At 40.4% G+C, this 24,151-nt stretch overlaps 1 protein-coding gene across 1 annotated transcript in view; it reads left to right on the top strand.

Moving 5' to 3' along the window:
* The window catches only part of LOC126442757 (zinc finger protein 708-like), a 102,879-nt gene extending 83,441 nt beyond the window's left edge, over window positions 1–19,438 (top strand). The window contains exon 7 of the mRNA XM_050090791.1: window positions 17,461–19,438. Within this exon, the coding sequence (XP_049946748.1) occupies window positions 17,461–19,438 (1,978 nt within the window). The remainder of the gene's footprint in view (window positions 1–17,460) is intronic.
* Window positions 19,439–24,151: the final 4,713 nt, after the last annotated feature.

The following is a 24,151-nucleotide window of genomic DNA, read 5'->3' as shown; positions in this document are numbered from 1 at the left end:
TTATTCGTGATTTTGTACCAGGAAGGTAACAGTTCGTAATATCTGACAGAAAGTCATCGAAGTAATATCTGACGTTTCCCAAGTAAGTGTTATAGGCCCTCTCTTGTACCTGATCTATGTACACGATTTAAGAGAGAATCTGAGAAGCTCTCTTTGATTGTTTGCAGATTATGCTGTCATTTACCTTATTGTAAAGTCATCAGATGATCAAAACTAATTGTGAAGTGATAAAGATGTTTTTAAGATGTGAAAAATGACATTTGACTGTAAATAATGGAAAGTATGAAGTAAACCACAGGAGTATTGAAATGAATGTGCTAAATTTCGTTACCACGATAAATCATACAAACCTAAAAGCTGTGAACTCAACTAAATACATAGGGATTACACTTATGAGTAAATTAAATCATCATATTCATATAGATACTGCTCTCGAGGAAGCAAACCAAAGATTGGTTTTTTGGCAGACAACTTGGAAAATGTGACAAGTCTACTAAAGAAACTGCTTGCACTGTGCTTGTCTGTCCTCTTGTGGAGTATTCCAGTGTGGTGTGGGACATCAAAGAAATTTAAAGGATAGCAGCTGTTTTTGTATTATCACGAAATCAGGAAGAGAGTGCTATGGATACGATACATGAACTGGGATGGCGGTAATTAGAACAAAGGCGTTTTTCGCTAGAGCCAGAGATTTTCGTGAAATTTCAAATACGAATTTTGTCGTCAGAGTTTGATAATATTTTGTTGGCGCCCATCTATGTAGGGAGAAATTATCATCATAGTAAAGTACGAGAAATCAGAGCTCACATGGAAATATGTAACCCTGCACGCAATGAGAGTGGAATGGTAGAGAAGTAAATTAAAAATTATGGTTCGATGCCCATCTGCCAGGCCCTTAATCGTGAATTGCAGAGTTACCATGTAGATATAGATCATCAGGCATCATCGTCATCTTACATATATGCTTGTGGGCTTCGGACGTTTAGGTGGTGTGGCTGATAATTGTCTCAGAGCCACTTGCTCTTCACATATTTACTGACACTTCTCATTACATTTTCTGGAATACCATAGCAACAACAGCAAATTGCGTCAATATCTTCATCATCAGCACTCCCATTACAGTGTACCATGGACAAAAAGTTAATCAACTGAATACAGAAAATCGAATGCTTAGCAGTGGGATTTCTTTTTTGTTTTTAATATGTACAGTCGATGTCTTAATCAGTCATTGTCAAGATGCAAATGCTGAGAGAGTGTTGTGCATAGATGTTTCAAAAAGAAAGTAGAACCTCCTACTGATACAATAGTAACAAAACATAATGAGATTTACAGGTAGACCAGTTTTTAAACGTTTCTTGTATGTACAGGCATGTTAAACAATTCGAACATATGCAACACTTCATACATGTTAATTGCAGTAACGTCATATGACATAATGGGCTCAGAGATGTTGAGGTGCACGGGGCAAAGTGTGCTGCATGATAGTTGATGGAGCACTGGCCATGGGAGTGGAGGTGTTCATGGCTGAATGCTTATGCTCATAACAGTGAATATGCATTTGAATTGTACTGAAATCTTGGTCCTGTGCATGCAGAGCCGAGGGCACTTCGAACAGGAGCTGCTAAAGCTACAAGTAGCAGAAGCACAGGGAGGAGGCACAAGGGTCCTCTCATCCCTCTCCTTCCCCCCTGCCCTCCCATATCCCCTTTCCATCCTGTGCACCTCAGGCACTAGTTCTTTTCCTGTTTTCTCTCTAACTCTCCCACCCTCCCTTCCTCTCTCTGTCTCCCATGTATCTCCCCAGCCCGTATCTCCAGGTAGGTTGAGATTCCTAAACTGCCAGAAAGTTCTATACAGGCTTATAAACCCATAACCATTCAATGTATTGATAAGGTTTACAGCTCCTATGGAAATGATACCATCTTTTAACATGGAAAAATGTACTTCCACCCAATAAAAAGTTTTTCACCTTAGCAAGCGCGTTTCTAGCTGGGAAAGCTGGAAATTTTTTCTTGTTTGTATATACACCCAGTTAAGAAGGTATCTCTTTCATATGAAATGAAGTGCCTATTGAGAAGGAATGCAGTGCACAGGTGGTACAGCTGTTTTATCAGAACAGCAGCACTGCATTGCAGGAATATCATTGAAATACTTGGCTGTGAAGAGGCCCCATGTCAATAAATGTGTTGAAGAATACAATCAAGGAATTTGAAGAAATAAGTGAATTGGGTGGTGCAGCAGATTGCCATAGCGGTTGTTGAAGTTGCTTTTAGCTACAGCTAATCATGCAGCAGATGCCTCAAATTCTGCAGTAAATGCTAGCGTTCTCTCTCTCTCTCTCTCTCTCTCTCTCTCTCTCTCTCTCTCTCTCTCCCTCCCTCCCTCCCTCCCTCCCTCCCTCCCTCCCTCCCTCCCACCCTCCCCCCCTCCGCACACAGGCTACCTCTGATTGCCTCCCCCCAGTCAGCAGTTAAAAAGATTTGGTGGCACATTTTACACTAGTATCTCTAGAAGGCTCTGAATGTGCTGCTAAAGAAGCCCCAAGATAGGCCACAACACTTTCATTTTGCCTTTATTTTTGGCACATATGGAAATGAGCGACTTTTAGCTGGGGAATATTCTTTGGATGGACAAGGCATATTTTACTCTGCATAGGGCTGTGAATGCACAGAACTGTCACGTATGGGGGTTTTCCTCCTAAATCTTGTGCAGGAACATCCACTGCTCCCAGCTTATGTGATAGTGTGGTGTGATTTCACAAGCCCCCTTCATTTTCAGTCAGTGTTCCTAGAAGATAATGACAAGTCATGCACCTCTTAGGAGTACAGTGACATCTGAATTTTATATGGACCTTCTTATGCAACGTGATTCCAGCATTTCATGAAAACACATGTACCATTATTTTGATGGTATGTCATTGTCGAGTGAACCATTGGTTTCATGTAAACTTCAGTATCATCTGCATCATATCTAGGCAGTTTCAAGATATGTGGCCTTCGAGATCCCCTGATATAAATTCATGTGACATGTGGATGTTGGGATATGTGAAAGATTTATTGGGGATGTATCCGGTTACCCCTGATCAGTAAACTATCATATGATGACAGTCAACCTGATTACACTGTATATGATGTAGACAACTATTAACTATGTCATGTCATGCATGCATCAAGTTGCAGAGGCAGTAGACCATTTTGAATATGTAACTTCTGATCATATGCTAACAAAGGTACCAGAACCACCATTATCATTGGTCTGATCGTTCTTCTCTTTTCCTGCCTGATACCTCATTCTCACTGCTTATAGCGCCATATTTTCACCTGGTGGCGGAAAGTGAAAAATTATTTTTCAGCATGCTCGTTGAGGACACCAGTTAATATACATCCTACAATGTTACAGCATCCTGCAAAGTTTAGAGCCCACACTGCAGCACCCAGAACACTCTGTTTAGTTAAAATCAGTTAAAACGCCTCGGATAGATTTCTTGTTATGAAAACAGGGTGCTTTTCTGACAATTTTGCCCTCAGTAAATTCCTAATAAAGTTGCTATGACGTCTAGCAGATACCACACTCGTTCTATGATTGCCACTCAGCAGGGGTTTTTATCAACAGCTTGTGTTTATTGTTATTACAGTGTAATAGTTATGGTGACCTCTGTCAGTGTCTCTTACATTGTGCAGTGTGCCCCATGTCTCCCTAACCATTCAAACCAGTCAGATTGGACTTCTTTTCTCCATGAGTTCTGTCCACAGCTCGTGATCTAGTAGCTAACATTGCTGCTTCTGGATCATGGGATCCTGGATTCGATTCCTGGCTGGGTTGGGGACCTTCTCTGCCTAATGACTGGGTGTTTGCATTTTCCTCATCATTTGATCATCATCATTCGTGACAGTGGCTACATTGGACTGTGTAAAAAAAGACCTTAAAATTGGGACTGATGACTGTGCAGTTGAGTGACCCACAAACCAATCATCATACATGACTTCTGAGAGTAAGAGAACTGTACTTCAACGTATATTTCGGTAAATGATTTATGAAGTTGTGGATGACACTAATATTCATCAAGATTAAATGATGGAAATTGGTGATACAAATTCAGAAAATGGCTTGGTGGTGGTGATAGTAGTAGTCGTTGTGAAAATGATAACGGAGGACATACTCATATCACCATGACTCCTTCTTTTATTGTAGGGGAAACTCAAATGGAGACATGCACAATCCAAGCAATGTTTATGCTAGACAATATAACATTGCTTTGCAGATTCCTGCCCTGTGACTCAGTGGTAATGTGTTGGGCAGGAATCGAGACATTGAACTAGAAATCAGGTGTACTTTTCCCTGAAGATATTTTAGATATTCAACAGTGATGAAAAAATCTTGATAATATAAAAATGTTCAAAAGAACATACCTTCTTTGCGTGTTATTAATGTTTCTGAGATAAGATTTAAAAGGCTTGCTTGTATTCACAACAGTCTCCAACCCTGGCATCAAGTGCACTGACAATCTTTCCTTAGTAGGTGGAACCAGATGTAATAGTTTCACAGTGATGTAAGAAACGACCCACCAGGGTAGCCGAGAGAACTAACACACTGCTTCCTGGATTCCAGTAGGCGTGCTGACCCCGGATCGAATCCACCTGGCAGATTAACGACGAAGGGCCAGTGTGCTGGCCAGCCTGGATGTGGTTTTTAGGTGGTTTTCTACACCCTGCTAGGTGAATAGCAGACTGGTCACCACCTTCCACCTCAGTTACACAGCTTGCAGACATTCGCATTTTCCCATGCATTACAATGGATGGAAACAGTTGGGGTAAATTAATTCACTAATTATATCCCGGAACGGGGGGGGGGGGGGGGAGGGACTTAGGGAATGGCACTCTGCATCCAGCCTCGGCCAAAAGACTGAGTAAAGGTTGTGAAGTCCCATTGATCCCGCAACCCAACTAGTTGTTGGGTAGAGGAGTACTGGCGTAGATAAATCGAATGTAAGAAACTGTTTTTGTTCATAATGACAGCCCTTTGGTTGGAAAACTGAGAGAACAAAGGAAGGAATAAAATAGAGGTAACAGCTATCATCCCAAAATTTTTAACGAATGTGGTGTAAACCATCAGCAGTGTTACTGTCCAGGCTGTAGTATGTGTGTTGATAAAATACATGTGCACTTCCATCATCACTGCAACCATCAAAAAGAAATGCAAAGTATATCTATTTAAAAAAGCTGATAAGAATGCTCTTAACGCCCTCTTAAGAGACAGTCTTCACTCCTTCCGATCCGGTCATGTAAGTGTAGAAAAGTTGTGGTATGTTTTCAAAGAGATAATATCGATAGCAATTGAGAGATAAATATCACATAAATTAATGTGGTATACTAGGTGGGTCAGATCGTTGTTGCAGAAGCAACGAAAAAAGCATGCCAAATTTAAAAGAGCGCAAAATCCTCAAGATTGGCAAAGTTCTACAGAAGTTCGAAATATGGCGCGTACTTCAATGCGAGATGCTTTCGATAATTTCCACAACGAAATTCTGTCTCGAAATCTGGCAGAAAACCAAAAGAGATCCTGGTGATACATAAGGCACACCAGTGGCAACACGCAATACCTTCACTGTGCGATAACAATGGTGAAGTCACTGAAGATAGTGCCACTAAAGCAGATTTATGAAACACGGTTTTCCGAAACTCCTTCACCAAAGAAGACGAAGTAAATATTCCTGAATTCAAATCAAGAATAACTGCCAAGATGAGAAACATAAAGTAGATATCCTCGGAGTAACAAAGGAGCTTAAATCACTTAATAATGGCAAAGCCTCCGGTCCAGACTGTATACCAGTCAGGTTCCTCTCAGAGTATGCTGATAAAATAGTTCCATATTTAGCAATAATATACGACAACTCGTTCACCAAAAGATCCGTACCTAAAGACTGGAAAATTGCTCAAGTCGCACAAATACCCAAAAAGGGAAGTAGGAGTAATTCGCTAAATTACAGGCCTATATCACTAACGTCGATTTGCAGTACGGTTTTGGAACATATACTGTATTCAAACATTATGAACTACCTCGAAGAAAACGATTTATTGACACAGTCAGCATGGTTTCAGAAAATATCGTTCTTGTGAGACACAACTGACTCTTTATACTCTGAAGTAATAAGTGTTATCGACAAGGAATGTCAAATTGATTCCATATTTTTAGATTGACAGAAGGCTTTCGACACTGTTCCTCACAGACGTCTTCTAACCAAACTGTGTGCCTACAGAGTATCGCCTCAGTTGTGCGACTGGATTCATGTTTCATGTCATAAAGGTCACAGTCCATACTAATTGACGGAAAGTCATCAAGTAAAACAAGTAATATCCGGCATTCCCCGCTATTGTTCCTGATCTATATTAACAACATAGGAGACAATGTGGGTAGCCGTCTTAAATTGTTTGCAGATGATTCTGTCATTTACCGTCTTGTAAAGTCATCACATGATAAAAACGACTTACAAAATGATTTAGATAAGATATCTGTATGGTGCAAAAAGTGGCAACTGACCCTGAATTAGGGAAAGTATGAAGTTATTCACATGAGTCCTAAAAGAAGTGTGCTAAATTACGATTACATGATAAGTCACACGAAACTGAAGGCTGTAAATTAAACTAAATACTTAGGGATTACAAATAACCTAAATTCGAACGATCACATAGATAATATTGTGGGTAGAGAAAAAGGGAGAGTAGGAAACATAGTAGGTGAATATGGATAGGGGGTAAGAAATGAAAGAGGAAGCCGTCTGGTATAATTTTGCACAGAGCATAACTTAATCATAGCTAACACTTAGTTAAAGAATCATAAAAGAATGTTGTACACATGGAAGAATCCTGGAGATACTAGAAGGGATCAGATAGATGGTAAGACAGAGAAAAATGGTAAGACAGAGACTTATGAACCAGGTTTTAAATTGTAAGACATTTCCAGGGGCAGATGTGGACTCTGACCACAATCTATTGGTTATGAACTGTATATTAAAACTGAAGAAACTGCAATGGGAATTTAAGGAGATGGGACCTGGATAAACAGACTAAATCAGAGGTCGTACAGAGTTTCATGGAGAGGATAAGGGAACAATTGTCACGAATGGGGGAAAGAAATACAGTAGAAGAAGAATAGGTAGCTTTGAGGAATGAAATAATGAAGGCAGCTGAGGATCAAGTAGGTAAAAAGACGAGGGCTTGTAGAAATCCTTGGGTAACAGAAGAAATATTGAATTTAATTGATGAAAGGAGAAAATATAAAAATGCAGTAAATGAAGAAGGCAAAAAGGAATACAAACGTCTCAAAAATGAGATCGACAGGAAGTGCAAAATGGCTAAGCAGGGATGGCTAGAGGACAAATGTAAGGCTGTAAAGGGTTATCTCACGAGGGGTAAGATAGATACTGCCTACAGGAAAATTAGAGAGACCTTTGGAGAAAAGAGAGCCACTTCCATGAATATTACGAGCTCTGATGGAAACCCAGTTGTAAGCAAAGAAGGGAAAGCAGAAAGGTGGAAGGAGTATACAGGGTGTTAGAAAAAGGTACGGCCAAACTTTTAGGAAACGTTCCCCACACACAAAGAAAGAAAATATGTTATGTGGACATATGTCGATTCAGCACCTCCTCGTACGATATTCAATCCATATATGTAATCTTCATTATGCCCCTTTCGCATATGCTCCCTGCCGCCGTTGGATAAGCAGCTGAGCAGCAAGTCGTATACTCCTAGCTCACTCGTTTGTTACATAGTTTAATTCTTAATTTCTGTGCGTGTTTTTGGTACTTGCATTGTTTAATTCATAAATTTCGGGCGTATTATAGTATTTGAGAGTTGTAGCATCGCGTTTTAGTACCTGAATAGTGTAAATTCGCGTAGTCGTTTGTCTACTGTTTTTGTTTTGAACGGCCAGGGTCGGTTGGTCACAGTCAGTGTGCTCCCTGCCGCCGTTGGATAAGCAGCTGAGCAGCAAGTCGTATACTCCTAGCTCACTCATTTGTTACATAGTTTAATTCTTAATTTCTTTGCGTGTTTTTGGTACTTGCATTGTTTAATTCATAAATTTCGGGCGTATTATAGTATTTGAGAGTGTAGCATCGCGTTTTAGTACCTGAATAGTGTAATTTCGCTTAGTCTCCTTCCGCCGCCGAGCAGTGTCAGCAGTGCGCAAGTAGCAGCATTACTGCATTTACTAGGCAATCTTGTATTTTAATAACCGTTTAAAATTTGTCGATTTGTTTGTGCTCTCTGCAAATTAGTTCAGACGTTCTTTGCAAAACAGTTTTTAGCATGGATAGGGACTGCAACTGCTGTGTTCGGATGCAGGCTGAGTTGGCATCCCTTCGCTCCCAGCTTCAGGCAGTGTTGGCTTCGGTCACACAGCTTGAGGCTGTTGCCAATGGGCATCACTGTGGGGGTCTGGATGGGGGTTTGTCGGGGACGGCCAGCTCGTCCCACGCATCCCCTGATCGGACTACAACTGTGGTTGCCCGGGATACTGCCCGCATTGAGGCTGATCCCTCACCTGTGGTACAGTGGGAGGTCGTTTCAAGGTGTGGCAGGGGGCGAAAGACATTCCGGAGGGCTGAACGGAAAGCCTCTCCAGTTTGTCTGACGAACCGGTTTCAGGCTCTGTCTCAGGCTGATACTGATCTTCGGCCTGACACGGCTGCTTGTCCTGTTCCAGAGGTTGCCCCTCAGTCTGGAAGATCCGGGCAGTTGCAGAGGGTGGGCTTACTGGTAGTTGGGAGCCCCAATGTCAGGCGCGTAATGAGGCCCCTCAGGGAAATGGCAGCAAGAGAGGGGAAGAAAACCAATGTGCACACCGTGTGCATACCGGGGGGAGTCATTCCAGATGTGGAAAGGGTCCTTCCGGATGCCATGAAGGGTACAGGGTGCACCCATCTGCAGGTGGTCGCTCATGTCGGCACCAATGATGTGTGTCGCTATGGATCGGAGGAAATCCTCTCTGGCTTCCGGCGGCTATCTGATTTGGTGAAGACTGCCAGTCTCGCTAGCGGGATGAAAGCAGAGCTCACCATCTGCAGCATCGTCGACAGGACTGACTGCGGACCTTTGGTACAGAGCCGAGTTAAGGGTCTGACTCAGAGGCTGAGACGGTTCTGCGACCGTGTGGGCTGCAGATTCCTCGACTTGCGCCATAGGGTGGTGGGGTTTCGGGTTCCACTGGATAGATCAGGAGTCCACTACACGCAACAAGCCGCTACACGGGTAGCAGGGGTTGTGTGGCGTGGGCTGGGCGGTTTTTTAGGTTAGATGGCCTTGGGCAAGTACAGAAAGGGCAACAGCCTCAACGGGTGCGGGGCAAAGTCAGGACATGCGGGGACCAAGCAGCAATCGGTATTGTAATTGTCAACTGTCGAAGCTGCGTTGGTAAAGTACCGGAACTTCAAGCGCTGATAGAAAGCACCGAAGCTGAAATCGTTATAGGTACAGAAAGCTGGCTTAAGCCAGAGATAAATTCTGCCGAAATTTTTACAAAGGTACAGATGGTGTTTAGAAAGGATAGATTGCATGCAACCGGTGGTGGAGTGTTCGTCGCTGTTAGTAGTAGTTTATCCTGTAGTGAAGTAGAAGTGGATAGTTCCTGTGAATTATTATGGGTGGAGGTTACACTAAACAACCGAACTAGGTTAATAATTGGCTCCTTTTACCGACCTCCCGACTCAGCAGCATTAGTGGCAGAACAACTGAGAGAAAATTTGGAATACATTTCACATAAATTTTCTCAGCATGTTATAGTCTTAGGTGGAGATTTCAATTTACCAGATATAGACTGGGACGCTCAGATGTTTAGGACAGGTGGTAGGGACAGAGCATCGAGTGACATTATACTGAGTGCACTATCCGAAAATTACCTCGAGCAATTAAACAGAGAACCGACTCGTGGAAATAACATCTTGGACCTACTGATAACAAACAGACCCGAACTTTTCGACTCTGTATGTACAGAACAGGGAATCAGTGATCATAAGGCCGTTGCAGCATCCCTGAATATGGAAGTTAATAGGAATATAAAAAAAGGGAGGAAGGTTTATCTGTTTAGCAAGAGTAATAGAAGGCAGATTTCAGACTACCTAACAGATCAAAACGAAAATTTCTGTTCCGACACTGACAATGTTTAGTGTTTATGGAAAAAGTTCAAGGCAATCGTAAAATGCGTTTTAGACAGGTACGTGCCGAGTAAAACTGTGAGGGACGGGAAAAACCCACCGTGGTACAACAACAAAGTTAGGAAACTACTGCAAAAGCAAAGAGGGTTCCACTCCAAGTTTAAACGCAGCCAAAACCTCTCAGACAAACTGAAGCTAAACGATGTCAAAGTTAGCGTAAGGAGGGCTATGCGTGAAGCGTTCATTTAATTCGAAAGTAAAATTCTATGTACCGACTTGACAGAAAATCCTAGGAAGTTCTGGTCTTACGTTAAATCAGTAAGTGGCTCGAAACAGCATATCCAGACACTACGGGATGATGATGGCATTGAAACAGAGGATGACTCGCGTAAAGCTGAAATACTAAACACCTTTTTCCAAAGCTGTTTCACAGAGGAAGACCGCACTGTAGTTCCTTCTCTAAATCCTCGCACAAACGAAAAAATGGCTGACATCGAAATAAGTGTCCAAGGAGTAGAAAAGCAACTGGAATCACTCAATAGAGGAAAGTCCACTGGACCTGACGGGATACCAATTCGATTCTACACAGAGTACGCGAAAGAACTTGCCCCCCTTCTAACAGCCGTGTACCGCAAGTCTCTAGAGGAACGGAGGGTTCCAAATGATTGGAAAAGAGCGCAAATAGTCCCAGTCTTCAAGAAGCGTCGTCGAGCAGATGCGCAAAACTATAGACCTATATCTCTTACGTCGATCTCTTGTAGAATTTCAGAACATGTTTTTTGCTCGCGTATCGTCATTTCTGGAAACCCAGAATCTACTATGTAGGAATCAACATGGATTCCGGAAACAGCGATCGTGTGAGACCCAACTCGCCTTATTTGTTCATGAGACCCAGAAAACATTAGATACAGGCTCCCAGGTAGATGCTATTTTTCTTGACTTCCGGAAGGCGTTCGATACAGTTCCGCACTGTCGCCTGATAAACAAAGTAAGAGCCTACGGAATATCAGACCAGTTGTGTGGCTGGATTGAAGAGTTTTTAGCAAACAGAACACTGCATGTTGTTATCAATGGAGAGACGTCTACAGACGTTAAAGTAACCTCTGGCGTGCCACAGGGGAGTGTTATGGGACCATTGCTTTTCACAATATATATAAATGACTTAGTAGATAGTGTCGGAAGTTCCATGCGGCTTTTCGCGGATGATGCTGTAGTATACAGAGAAGTTGCAGCATTAGAAAATTGTAGCGAAATGCAGGAAGATCTGCAGCGGATAGGCACTAGGTGCAGGTAGTGGCAACTGACCCTTAACATAGACAAATGTAATGTATTGCGAATTCATAGAAAGAAGGATCCTTTATTGTATGATTATATGATAGCGGAACAAACACTGGTAGCAGTTACTTCTGTAAAATATCTGGGAGTATGCGTGCGGAACGATTTGAAGTGGAATGATCATATAAAATTAATTGTCGGTAAGGCGGGTACCAGGTTGAGATTCATTGGGAGAGTGCTTAGAAAATGTAGTCCATCAACAAAGGAGGTGGCTTACAAAACACTCGTTCGACCTATACTTGAGTATTGCTCATCAGTGTGGGATCCGTACCAGATCGGTCTGACGGAGGAGATAGAGAAGATCCAAAGAAGAGCGGCGCGTTTCGTCACAGGTTTATTTGGTAACCGTGATAGCGTTACAGAGATGTTTAATAAACTCAAGTGGCAGACTCTGCAAGAGAGGCGCTCTGCATCGCAGTGTAGCTTGCTCGCCAGGTTTCGAGAGGGTGCGTTTCTGGATGAGGTATCGAATATATTGCTTCCCCCTACTTATACCTCCCGAGGAGATCACGAAAGTAAAATTAGAGAGATTAGAGCGCGCACGGAGGCTTTCAGACAGTCGTTCTTCCCGCGAACCATACGCGACTGGAACAGGAAAGGGAGGTAATGACAGTGGCACGTAAAGTGCCCTCCGCCACACACCGTTAGGTGGATTGCGGAGTATCAATGTAGATGTAGATGTAGAACGCTTACTTTCCATGTTAGAGCTCATTTTATTACTTCTTTTCAAATCACATTAATCATGGAATGGAAACAAACAGAATCAGAACATACCAGCGTGACTTCAAACACTTTGTTACAGGAAATGTTCAAAACGTCCTCCGTTAGCGGGGATACATGCATCCACCCTCCATCGCATAGAATACGCCATTCTCCAGGGATGCATCAGCGCATCAGGGATTCCATCACAGCCATCCACAATATGAGCATGAAGAGTCTCCACATTTGGTACCAGGGTTGCGTAGACAAGAGTTTTCAAATGCCCCCATTAATAAAAAGTCAAGACGGTTGAGGTCAGGGGAGCGTGGAAGCCATGGAATTGGTCTGCCTCTACCAATCCATCGCTCACCGAATCTGTTGTTGAGAAGTGTACAAACACTTGGACTGAAATGTGCAAGAGCTCCATCGTACATGAACCACATGTTGTGTCATACTTGTAAAGGCACATCTTGTAGCAGCACAGGTATAGTATCCCGTATGAAATCATGATAACGTGCTCCATTGAGCGTAGGTGGAAGAACATGGGGCCCAATCAAGACATCACCAACAATGCCTGACCAAATGTTCACAGAAAATCTGTGTTGATGAAGTGATTTCACAATTGCGTGCGGATTCTCGTCAGCCCACACATGTGAAAATTTACAATTTGATCACGTTGAAATGAAGCCTCATCCGTAAAGAGAACATTTGCACTGAAATGAGGACTGACACATTGTTGGATGAACCATTCGCAGAAGTGTACCTGTGGAGGCCAATCAACTGCTGATAGTGCCTGCACACGCTGTACGTGGTACAGAAACAACTGGTTCTCCCGTAGCGCTCTCCATTCAGTGACGTGGTCAACGTTGCCTTGTACAGCACAACGTCTCTGACGCTGACATTAGAGTTATCGTCAACCGCACAAAGAATTGCCTCATCCATTCTCCTCGTCGTTCTAGGTCTTCCCCAGTCGCGAGTCATAGGCTGGAATGTTCCGTGCTCCCTAAGACGCTGATCCATTGCTTCGAACGTCATCCCGCTTGGACACCTTCGTTCTGGAAATCTGTCTCGATACAAACGTACCATGCCATGGCTATTGCCCCGTGCTAATCCATACATCAATTGGGCATCTGCGAACTCCACATTTGTAAACATTGCACTGACTGCAAAACCACGTTCGTGATGAACACTAACCTGTTGATGCTATGTACTGATGTGCTTGATGCTAGTACTGTAGAGCAATGAGTCGCATGTCAATACAAGCACTGAAGTCAACATTACCTTCCTTCAATTGGGCCAACTGGCGGTGAATCGAGGAAGTACAGTACATACTGACGAAACTAAAATGAGCTCTAACATGGAAATTAAGCGTTTCCGGACACATGTCCACATAACACTGTTCCTTTATTTGTGTGAGAGGAATGTTTCCTGAAAGTTTGGCCGTACCTTTTTGTAACACCTTGTATAGAGAGTCTATACAAGGGCGATGTGCTTGAGGACAATATTATGGAAATGGAAGAGGATGTAGATGAAGATGAAATGGGAGATACGATACTGCATAAAGAGTTTGACAGAGCACTGAAAGACCTGAGTCAAAACAAGGCCCCAGGAGTGGACAACATTCCATCAGAACTACTGATGGCCTTGGAAGAGCCAGTCCTGACAAAACTCTACCACCTGGTGAGCAAGATGTATGAAACAGGCGAAATACCTTCAAACTTCAAGAAGAATATAATAATTCGAAGCCCAAAGAAAGCAGGCGTTGACAGATGTGAAAATTACCGAACTATCAGTTCAATAAGTCACAGCTGCAAAATACTTACGCGAATTCTTTATAGATGAATGGAAAAACTGTTTCAGGTCGGCCTCTGAGAAGATCAGTTTGGATTCCGTAGAAATATTGAAACACGTGAGGAATACTGACTCTGTCTTATCTTAGAAGAAAGATTCAGGAAAGGCAAACCTATGTTTCTAGCATTTGTAGACTTAGAGAAAGCATTTGACAATGTTGACTGGAATACTCTCTTTCAAATTCTAAAGGTGGCAGGGGTAAAATACAGGGAGTAGAATTCTGTTTACATTTTGTACACAAATCAGATGGCAGTTATAAGAGTCGAGGGGCATGAAAGGTAAGCAGTGGTTGGGGAAGGGAGTGAGACAGGGTTGTAGCCTCTCCCCGATGTTATTCAATCTGTATATTGAGCTAGCAGTAAAGGAAACAAAAGAAAAATTCGGAGTAGGTATTAAAATCCATGGAGAAGAAATAAAAACTTTCAGGTTCGCTGATGACATTGTAATTCTGTCGGAGACAGCAAAGGACTTGGAAGAGCAGCTGAACAGAATGGACAGAGTCTTGAAAGGAGGATATAAGATGAACATCAACAAAAGCAAAACTAGGATAATGGAATGTAGTCGGGTGATGCTGAGGGAATTAGATTAGCTGATGAGCCACTTAAAGTAGTAGGTGAGTTTTCTATTTGGGGGGAAAAATAACTGACGATGGACGAAGTAGATAGGATATAAAATGTAGACTGGCAATGGCTAGGAAAGCGTTTCTGAAGAAGAGAAATGTATGAACATCGAGTATAGATTTAAGTGCCAGGAAGTCGTTTCTGAAAGTATTTGTATGGAGTGTAGCCATGTATGGAAGTGAAACATGGAGGATAAATAGTATGGACAAAAATAGAATAGAAGCTTTCGAAATGTGGTGCTATGGAAGAATGCTGAAGATTAGATGGGTAGATCACGTAACTAATGAGGAAGTATTGAATAGGATTGGGGAGAAGAGAAGTTTGTGGCACAACTTGACAAGAAGGACTGGTTGGTAGGACATGTTCTGAGGCATCAAGGGATCACAAATTTAGCATTGGAGGGCTGCGTGGAGGGTAAAAATTGTAGAGGGAGACCAAGAGATGAATACACTAGCAGATTCAGAAGGATGTAGGTTGCAGTAGGTACTGGGAGATGAAGAAGCTTGCACAGGATAGAGTAGCATGGAGAGCTGCATCAAACTAGTCTCAGGACTGAAGACAACAACAAGAGAGCAAACCAAAGACTGCAATTCATTGCCAGAACACTTAGAAGGTGCAACAGGTCTACTAGAGAGACTTCTTACACCACGCTTGTCCACCCTTTTCTGGAGTATTGCTGTGTGGTGTGGGATCTGCGTCAGGTGGGACTGACGGATGACACTGAAAAAGTACAAAAAACGGCAGCTCGTTTTGTATAATCGCGAAATAGGGGACATAGTGTCAGAGACATGGTGTGTGAATTGGAGTGGTAATCATGAAAACAAAGGCGTTTTTCGTTGCGACAGGATCTTCTCATGAAATTTCAATCACCAGTTTTCTCCTTCGATTGGGAAAACATTCTGTTGGCACCCACTTACACAGGGAAAAACGATCATCACGATAAAATAAGAGATATCAGGGCTCGCACAGAAAAATTTAAGTGCCCCTTTTTCCTGCGCGCCGTTCGACAGTGGAATGGTAGAGAGTGAGTTTGAAAGTGCTTCATTGAACCATCTGCGAGGCAATTTATTGTGAATAGCAGAGTAATCGTGTAGATGTAGATGAATAGTTTATCAATGTACCTGCCACACAAAATGCTTTACAGTAAAGATTAGGGATATGACACAAGCACGCAGTATCTACACAATGCTTACATGGTGGTCTCTAAAGCAATTGATAAATAAAAACCTCAAAATTTATTTAGTGCTAAAGCTTTCCAGAAATTCTGTTTCTTATTCTGGTAGGTTTATGGTTGACTGGCATATTGTAAAATTTTAACTGTAAGTTTTATTTCTAGTAGTTTGACAAACAGAAAGGTATTTGTTTGAAATCTTATTTGCATATTTTTCTGATGTTTTATCATTATTAGTGTTCAGTTACTTCACTTACATGTTTATGAAAATACAAGTTGTAAATTATTGAGTTATAAAATTTACAATATTTAGTGATTCAGTTGTCAACTTCTGGAATCTGACACACCATGATACCAGTTACATTTTAAAAAAATCGTGTGATCCAATTAATTGTTCAAAAACACTCGAAATTTACCAGATACCATGCCAAACAATACTATATACTCAACACAATGCAAAAAAAATGAAAAGGTACAGTCAGAACAAAAGAAAACTCTGTAGCCTGCACACCTTCAGTAGTTTGTAATCTTTCATATCGATCCATGTACATACTGGGGACCTGAAAAGCATTACAGTTCTTTTCTGTGGGAAAGGGTTTAACTGCAGGTATAATAATGAAACCCAGATACTACAGGTGTAGCTCATGCATCAGCTGTTATCACTGCCACTCAGTATGTAGTGTTACCCTTCAGTATTTAATGGGTGATGATGTGACCATTTATGTGTGTGTCCTTCAGGCAATGGTGTTCTGCAATGCCAGGAGACCAGATGTTGGGAAGATGTAAAAATTTTCAACAAGGCTCACTCCAAGTGTACTGGCAAATTTGCAACCATTTCCATCTGTTCAGACAATGTTTCCATTTGTGGAAGGCTTCATATAAGTTGCACTGTCAAAAACAGTTTTAGACTAAAACCATCTGCAAGTGTGTCATTCACATTCATTCATCAGTATGCAAATTTGTTCCCTTGATTACTGTCACATTGATTCTTGTTCATGAACAGTCATTGTCCAGCTGATCAACATCCATTGTAGGTAACTAATGAAAATATTGATGCTTGCACTAGTAATTGATTTATTTGGAATCAAACAAAAAAATTGTTTACCAGGTGAAATAAATTTACCATTTCTAGAGGTGAAAGTGTTGGCAAAACAAGGAGAATGCCCTTACAGAGCTAACATAATGGGAGAGGAACATTTAGAAATTATTTCTCTTAAATAAATCTGAAATACCTTGAACCTAAAAATTTTGAATTAAAACATGTAACATTCATTTTTTTATACATTTCATAAATTGTTGTAGACTATTGACTTGTAGCACTGTATTTTAAAAAAGATTGTAACAGGTGAAAGTGAAGTATTTTAGTTCTAATCTAAAAATTTCCGATCAAATCGGCAGTGACTCAGAATAATCATTATTGAATTTCCTTTGGTTATTTTCGTTTTAAACCACTTTTACCTGATCAGTTCTTTACTTCTGGTGGAATATTATAATTTTAAATCAGTAACAGTTACTGAATATGTCAATTCTTATGCACTTTTATGACTTGTGGCCTATAGTACTGGATTTATGGTCACTCAAATATTGTTTCTTTGTTGTATATCTCAATATTTAATAGTAACCTCCTCACTCTTCAGATTTACTCAGACTACTGGTGGGAGTTGCAGCATATCATGTGAAGAAACTTGTCACCATAGACTGGTCCAGGATGAGTTGGTGATAGACATGGAGAAGTCAACACATGGGTTCAGTACCAATACAGAAGATGTGACTATTGATAAGGAATGCTCAGTTTCCACCCAATTTGACTGTAGTACGAGGGAAAAGGAATTACATGTATATAGCTGCAATTTCTGCCAACAGAGCTTTCCTTCAAAATACAGACTCATAATGCATGTGTTTATGCACAATGATGGAACGCAACCACATTTGTATGTTTGTAAGTGGTGTGGTGAGGTATTTCACAGTAATATTGGCTTGAGAAAGCATATAAGAATGAGTGAGAATCGTCAAGTTTTAACTGCTGACAGTCATGAAAAATATGGACATAGTGAAGAGCATCAAACCACTACCTCGTTGGATAGCGAGCCAGAAGTTTCTGTCACAGAACACAATGAGCAGTCTTCATGTAAGGAAACTTGGAAAGATTCAAAGAAGCCCTCTAATGACATATGTAACACACATATGACAAATGATAGAGAGAAAACAAGTAATTATGGAACATTGTCTATAGCTGTTAATGCCAGTGCCCAGGCTGATCTACTTACTGCAAACAGAACCGACAGATGTGGTATTTGTGGCAAATTGTTTCCTAGGTCAGGTGATCTCGAGAGACATGTTTCCATTCATACTGGGAAAAGACTTCACAAATGTGATATTTGTGAGAAATGGTTTGCGCAGTCACGTTACCTAAAGGCTCACACATTAATTCACACTGGAAAGAAACCTTACATGTGCGAGATTTGTGGGAAATGTTTTACTATGTCAAGCCATCTCAAGAAACACGTATTAATTCACACTGGAAAGCAACCTCACAAATGTGAGATTTGTGGGAAATCTTTTACCGTGTTAGGCGCTCTCAAGAAACATGGATTAATTCACACTGGAAAGAAACCTCACAAATGTGAGATTTGTGGGAAATCTTTTGTAAGGGCAGACAATCTCAAGAGACACATAATAATTCACACTGGAAAGATACTTTACAAATGTGAGATTTGTGGGAAATCTTTTGCTAGGGCAGATCATCGCAAGACACACACATTACTTCACACCGGAAATAAACCTCACAAATGTGAGATTTGTGGGAAACCTTTTACTATATTAATCAATCTTAACAAACATTTATTAATTCACACTGGAAATAAACCTCACAAATGTGAGATTTGTGGGAAATCTTTTGCTAGGGCAGATCATTGCAAGACACACACATTATCTCACACTGGAAATAAACCTCACAAATGTGAGATTTGTGGGAAATCTTTTACTATATTAGGTAATCTTAACACACACTTATTAATTCACACTGGAAAGAAACCTCACAAATGTGAGATTTGTGGGAAATCTTTTACTATGTTAGGTGATCTCAAGAAACATGTATTAATTCACACTGGAAAGAAACCTCACAAATGTGAGATTTGTGGGAAATCCTTTACCATATTAGGCAATCTTAACAAACATTTATTAATTCACACTGGAAAGAAACCTCACAAATGTGAGATGTGTGGGAAAGCTTTTGCGTTGTCATGCTATCTGAAGGAACACACTTTAATTCACACTGGAAATAAACCTCACAAATGTGAGATTTGTGGGAAATCCTTTGCTAGGGCAGATCATCGCAAGAGACATTTATTATTTCACACTGGAAATAAACCTCACAAATGTGAGATTTGTGGGAAAACTTTTACTATGTTAGATGATCTCAAGAAACATGTATTAATTCACACTGGAAAGAAACCTCGCAAATGTGAGATTTGTGGGAAATCCTTTACCATATTAGGCAATCTTAACAAACCATTATTAATTCACACTGGAAAGAAACCTCACAAATGTGAGATCTGTGGGGAATGTTTTGCTACATCAGGTGATTTCAAGACACATGCATTTGAACACACTTGAAGTGGACCTCACAAATGTGGTATCTGTGACAAAAGTTTCACTTACTTAGATACTCTCAAGACACATGCATTACTTCACATCAGAAAGAAAATGTAAGTATGTGTTAGTTTACGCAAATAGGTTTTCGTGGTTGGTGCCCTCAAGGCCTATAAAATAATGTATGTACCAGGGGACAATAAATTGTACTTTCGGTGAAATAACTTTAAAATCTGGTAGAATTGTAAAAAAATTTGTTATGATGTGTACTATAGAGCGCTAACAGATAATGTGACAAAAAGTTCATATCTGTAGCTCCAGATGTCAAGAAATGGTATTACCAAATACTCAAGAAACACGAATCAAATGTGTTTTTGCCATTAGCACTGCTGCTTTTTCCTATTGATCTTGCGACAAGAAGATTGTGAATTGTGATAAATCCTTACATTTGTCAGTAATCAAAAGTATCTTGCAATATTCAGTATAAGTCCAAGGAAATGTGATGACTTGCTGCTTAATATTCCAAACGAAGTCATCATGTAGTACTTGTAACTCTGTATTTTAGAAACAGTGACAGTAAAAATATATTCATGGCACTTGCTTCATTGAGGCTCAATACTGGAGAAACATGATTATAACAATTATTGTACTCAGATATGTTTTCTCAAGAGACTTGGTGTGTCATTAATAGTGTGTACATTTATGTTCTGTTGGTACTAATCCTGCGTTAGTAAACATAACAAATATAAGAACCTGCTTAATAGCATGTTCGGCCACCTTTGGAATACAGTACTTTGACAATTCTACATGATATGGACTTGACACACCATTTACATGTTTCTGGGTGTATGTTGCACCAGTTGTATTCCACACGTTCAGATTAGCTAAATGGTATGGTTCAAGACATCAGTGTTAGTTACCATGCTACTCAGACCATGCACATGTGACATGGACAATTATCCCGCTGAAAGATGCCTCCACTATGGGAGAGCACACCAGGAATGAAGGAATCCATGCAGTTGCAATAAATGTCAAGTAGTCTGCAACTGTCATGATGCCTTCAGGAATGAAGGAATCCATGCAGTTGCAATAAATGTCATGTAGTCTGCAACTGTCATGATGCCTTCTGTTGCTAACAGGTGTCCCACAGGAGCCAAAGTGACTGCCCCCATAGCATAATGGGCCCTCTATTTGGTTCCATTCATTTAGATGATAGCATATCTGTATGTGCAACTGACCTGGTGTAACAGGAAATGTCACCCATCCTGACAGTTAACATTTGAAATGACCTTCACTCCAGTGTCAATGATCCCTTGCCCACTGCAGTTGCAGGTGAACATTTTGGTGGATCAGTATGGAAACATACAGTGACCATATGTTCCAGAGCCACACATTCAACAATGTACATTGAACTGTGGGTTTCAAAACGTGCATGGCTGCCCCAGCGTTGTTTTCTGTCATTAGATGTGCCACATATTGCCACATCTCCAGCTTTACAGAGCAGGCAAGCTTCTGACCTCCATTCTTTGTGAAGAAGTATTGATGTATTACATCTTTTCATAATGTTATGGACTTATTACCTTTCAGCCACTTTCCTCAGATGTTCACAACAGTAGCATAGATCCATTGTACCAACTTCACCACTTTTGAGGTGCTAGTTCCCAACTGCAATGCCACTTTAACTTGCCCTTTGCTAAAGTCACTTACATCATTAAATTTACATGTTCGAGGCTCATCTTACTGATAGAACAAAAAGTGTAAATCTGTGGTCTGCTTATATACTTGTAATCTGCTTACTGCATCATGTGCATACAACATGGCGTTCATTCTCCTCATCAACAGTGTTCATCACATTTTTGCCCATCAGTGCATCTTCATGTAAATGGGTCAGATGCAGAAATGTGTAATCTAAGAAATTCATCATGCTTGGTTGCCATTTACACTAGTGCACAATAGCTATATTTTTTGTGAAATATTTTTGTTTCACAAAGCTCTGTACATAATTCAGAGATAATATAGGTGTTATCCACCAAAGCTCTTAATTACTTGTTCTGCATCTAATACTGCGTAAGTTCTAAAAAAAAAGAAATATGTAAATAAACATTAGGTGTTATGATTTGATTCCAGTTATATGTATACACAAGAACAACACTTGGGAGAGCTCAGAAAGTGAGCATTAAATATTTCGTGTGTTATATTCAAAGATGTTTCCATTGTGGGTATTTTTCTTAATTTGTGGTAAATATACATGAGGTTTTTGGAAAATTGTACTTATGCTTCAGTTTCAATTTCAGAACGATTGTTTTTAATTTTGATTTCCTACCTATTTGTTATTGTTGAAAGTGGTTTAGTATGTTTCATCATATGTGTAACAATGGGAGATAGTTATAATTGATTGGCACTGTTCTGTGTTGCTACACTTCAGCTGTGACACTTTGTAGTGATATGATTACATTGTATTTCATCTTTCCCATGATAGTACATCCACAACTGCTGTATGGGTTATTCATAATAGACAACATTCACATACAATTGTATTAAATATTATTTTCCATTTCCAATGAATCTGAAAATGTACTACAAAGTGTGGCGACTATACATATTATGAATATCTAAGAAACAGTAAAATTTGTAGTAACATGTTAAAAAAAGGTACACAATATGGACTGAATATCTATAGGCGTCAGCTAAGGATGGGTCATATGGTGTTTCTCTGGTACACGAGATGTAAGCAGAAAATAAACATATTCAGTGGTTGTGTGGAAAACCACCCAAAGAACTGAGTCTACATAAACACTGTACATAGCCATAAATTAAAGAGTGTAACTGCACCTATTAAAATAATAACCTAAGCTAATCACTACAGAATAAACTGTTGTATAAGAATTGTCAAGGACAAGTCAGTTGTAGGTTGTGGATCCAGGAGTAAGTGTAATCAAGCATATTGTTTAAAAAAACAACAATGAGGAGTAATTTAAAGCAACTAACTGCTATTTGCATCAGAACTTTACTTCTGAGGCCACTAAAAGACTGAGGGGCATAGTGCTGGAGAATGGGATAGAAGCACACCTCTGATCAGACTGACAGCTGGTTGCCAATAGTGAGCCAAATTTATCCCAGCTATGCCCTATGGTCCCATGTGACCATTAACAGCGGTCTCATTGGTTGCTGGATGGTTTTCTAGGTTTTCCTCACTAAGGATGCTTCTCGGAAGTGTCTCCCCATCAGTATCCTCACTGTCAGAAGTGTATGAATGTGAACAAGGCATATACAGCGGTAACTGATACAGAACTAGCCACTGACTAGCCACAGCTCTGAAGTGAAACATTTCATAAAGTGTTCCCCACTCGGTCTATCTATCTACCACACACACTTCACTCCCCCTCCATAACAGTAGGCTAATTATTTCAAAATTACAAAAGTAGTAGTTTGATGTTTGAAAATGCTCCTTTGGACCGGTGGCTCTTGCTAAAGGATGCAACGTTCTAATAGGGGAAACAAATAATTTCCAAAATGCAGTAAATAAAGTGGACAGGAATAGAAAACTAAAGTATTTAAGAAGTGACAAATAATAGTACAATAATTTAGAGTTCGAATTGGCCAATTTTGGCTGTTGTAGAAATACACGCAGCCAACTGTAATGATGCACTGATACAGTGGTCTGGTGGTGCCGAGGCAACAGGTGTACTGACCATGTGCTGAGCCAGCAGGGACATCATGAGGGCTGCCAAGATACATCAGCTGGGCAGTGGCTAATCTGGTGCAATGGTGATGCCAGTGGACAGTGATGGAGTATTGTGGTTCAGAATGACAGCATTGGGGCCAGCAAATGTTGTTACCAGTTGTGAAGGTCTAGCCTCGCAGATCATGAAAGGCTGTAACACTGCATCAGATGCGTGGATCATCCAAGGCTGGCTGGTTATTTCGATACAAAAGGAGGTCTAGCTCAATAATATTAATAAGATTTATTACTTTTCCTATATTCTCTGCAGTTTGTAGTATAAAAGTTAAAATTACGAAGTTATTGAAGGATACATTACAAACTGATTATATATCCATAATAATCTCATTAAGACAACTGTAACACTTTCATTGTTTTATTAAATCTTATTTCATGTACTTAGGTTGACAGCCCTGTAGCCAGGCAGATGTGCGTGTATGAAGCTCTCACTAAGTTAAGCGATTAATATTGAAATAAGAGCTAATTTAGTTAATATTACATTTTAGACTAGTGCATTTACTTCTTATCTAATCTATGTATTGAAGGTTTTGCTTTTCTAAACGTAATTACATCGAAAAGGAAATATTTTGTGAAGCCCGGCAGTTGCATTGTTGTTTACATATTTTGGCGTAAATTTCGTTCGAGTGTAGGTATTTGTTTTTGACTAGACTTAGCTCTTCAAAGTTAAATTAATTCATGTCTCTCATCCAGAATTTGTGTGGTTGATTAAAAGTTTCTGAGCCAAGTTTATAAGTTTGTTTACATTTGTGTTTAGTTACATACTCGGACAGGTTAAAACCTATTGTGCTGTTGAAGTTATTTTCTGCTTTTGTGTCACGTTTTACTATCAAACCATTTGTGACAAGTGTGGTGGTTGCCGTAGAAATTTGAAACAGGGAGTGTTCTATATAGACTGTAGGTTGTGGTTTCATTGGGGAGAGTGTAGCGGAGAGGAAACAAGGATAGATGATGAGACTCTTCCATGGCAGTGTAGGTTACGTAGAGAGGATAGAAAG

This window comes from Schistocerca serialis, unplaced genomic scaffold (genome assembly GCF_023864345.2).
Source record: "Schistocerca serialis cubense isolate TAMUIC-IGC-003099 unplaced genomic scaffold, iqSchSeri2.2 HiC_scaffold_1402, whole genome shotgun sequence".
In the NCBI taxonomy this organism is placed as follows: domain Eukaryota; kingdom Metazoa; phylum Arthropoda; class Insecta; order Orthoptera; family Acrididae; genus Schistocerca; species Schistocerca serialis.
Note: the sequence above shows the minus strand (reverse complement) of the source record. Positions and strands in the feature narration are given on the sequence as shown.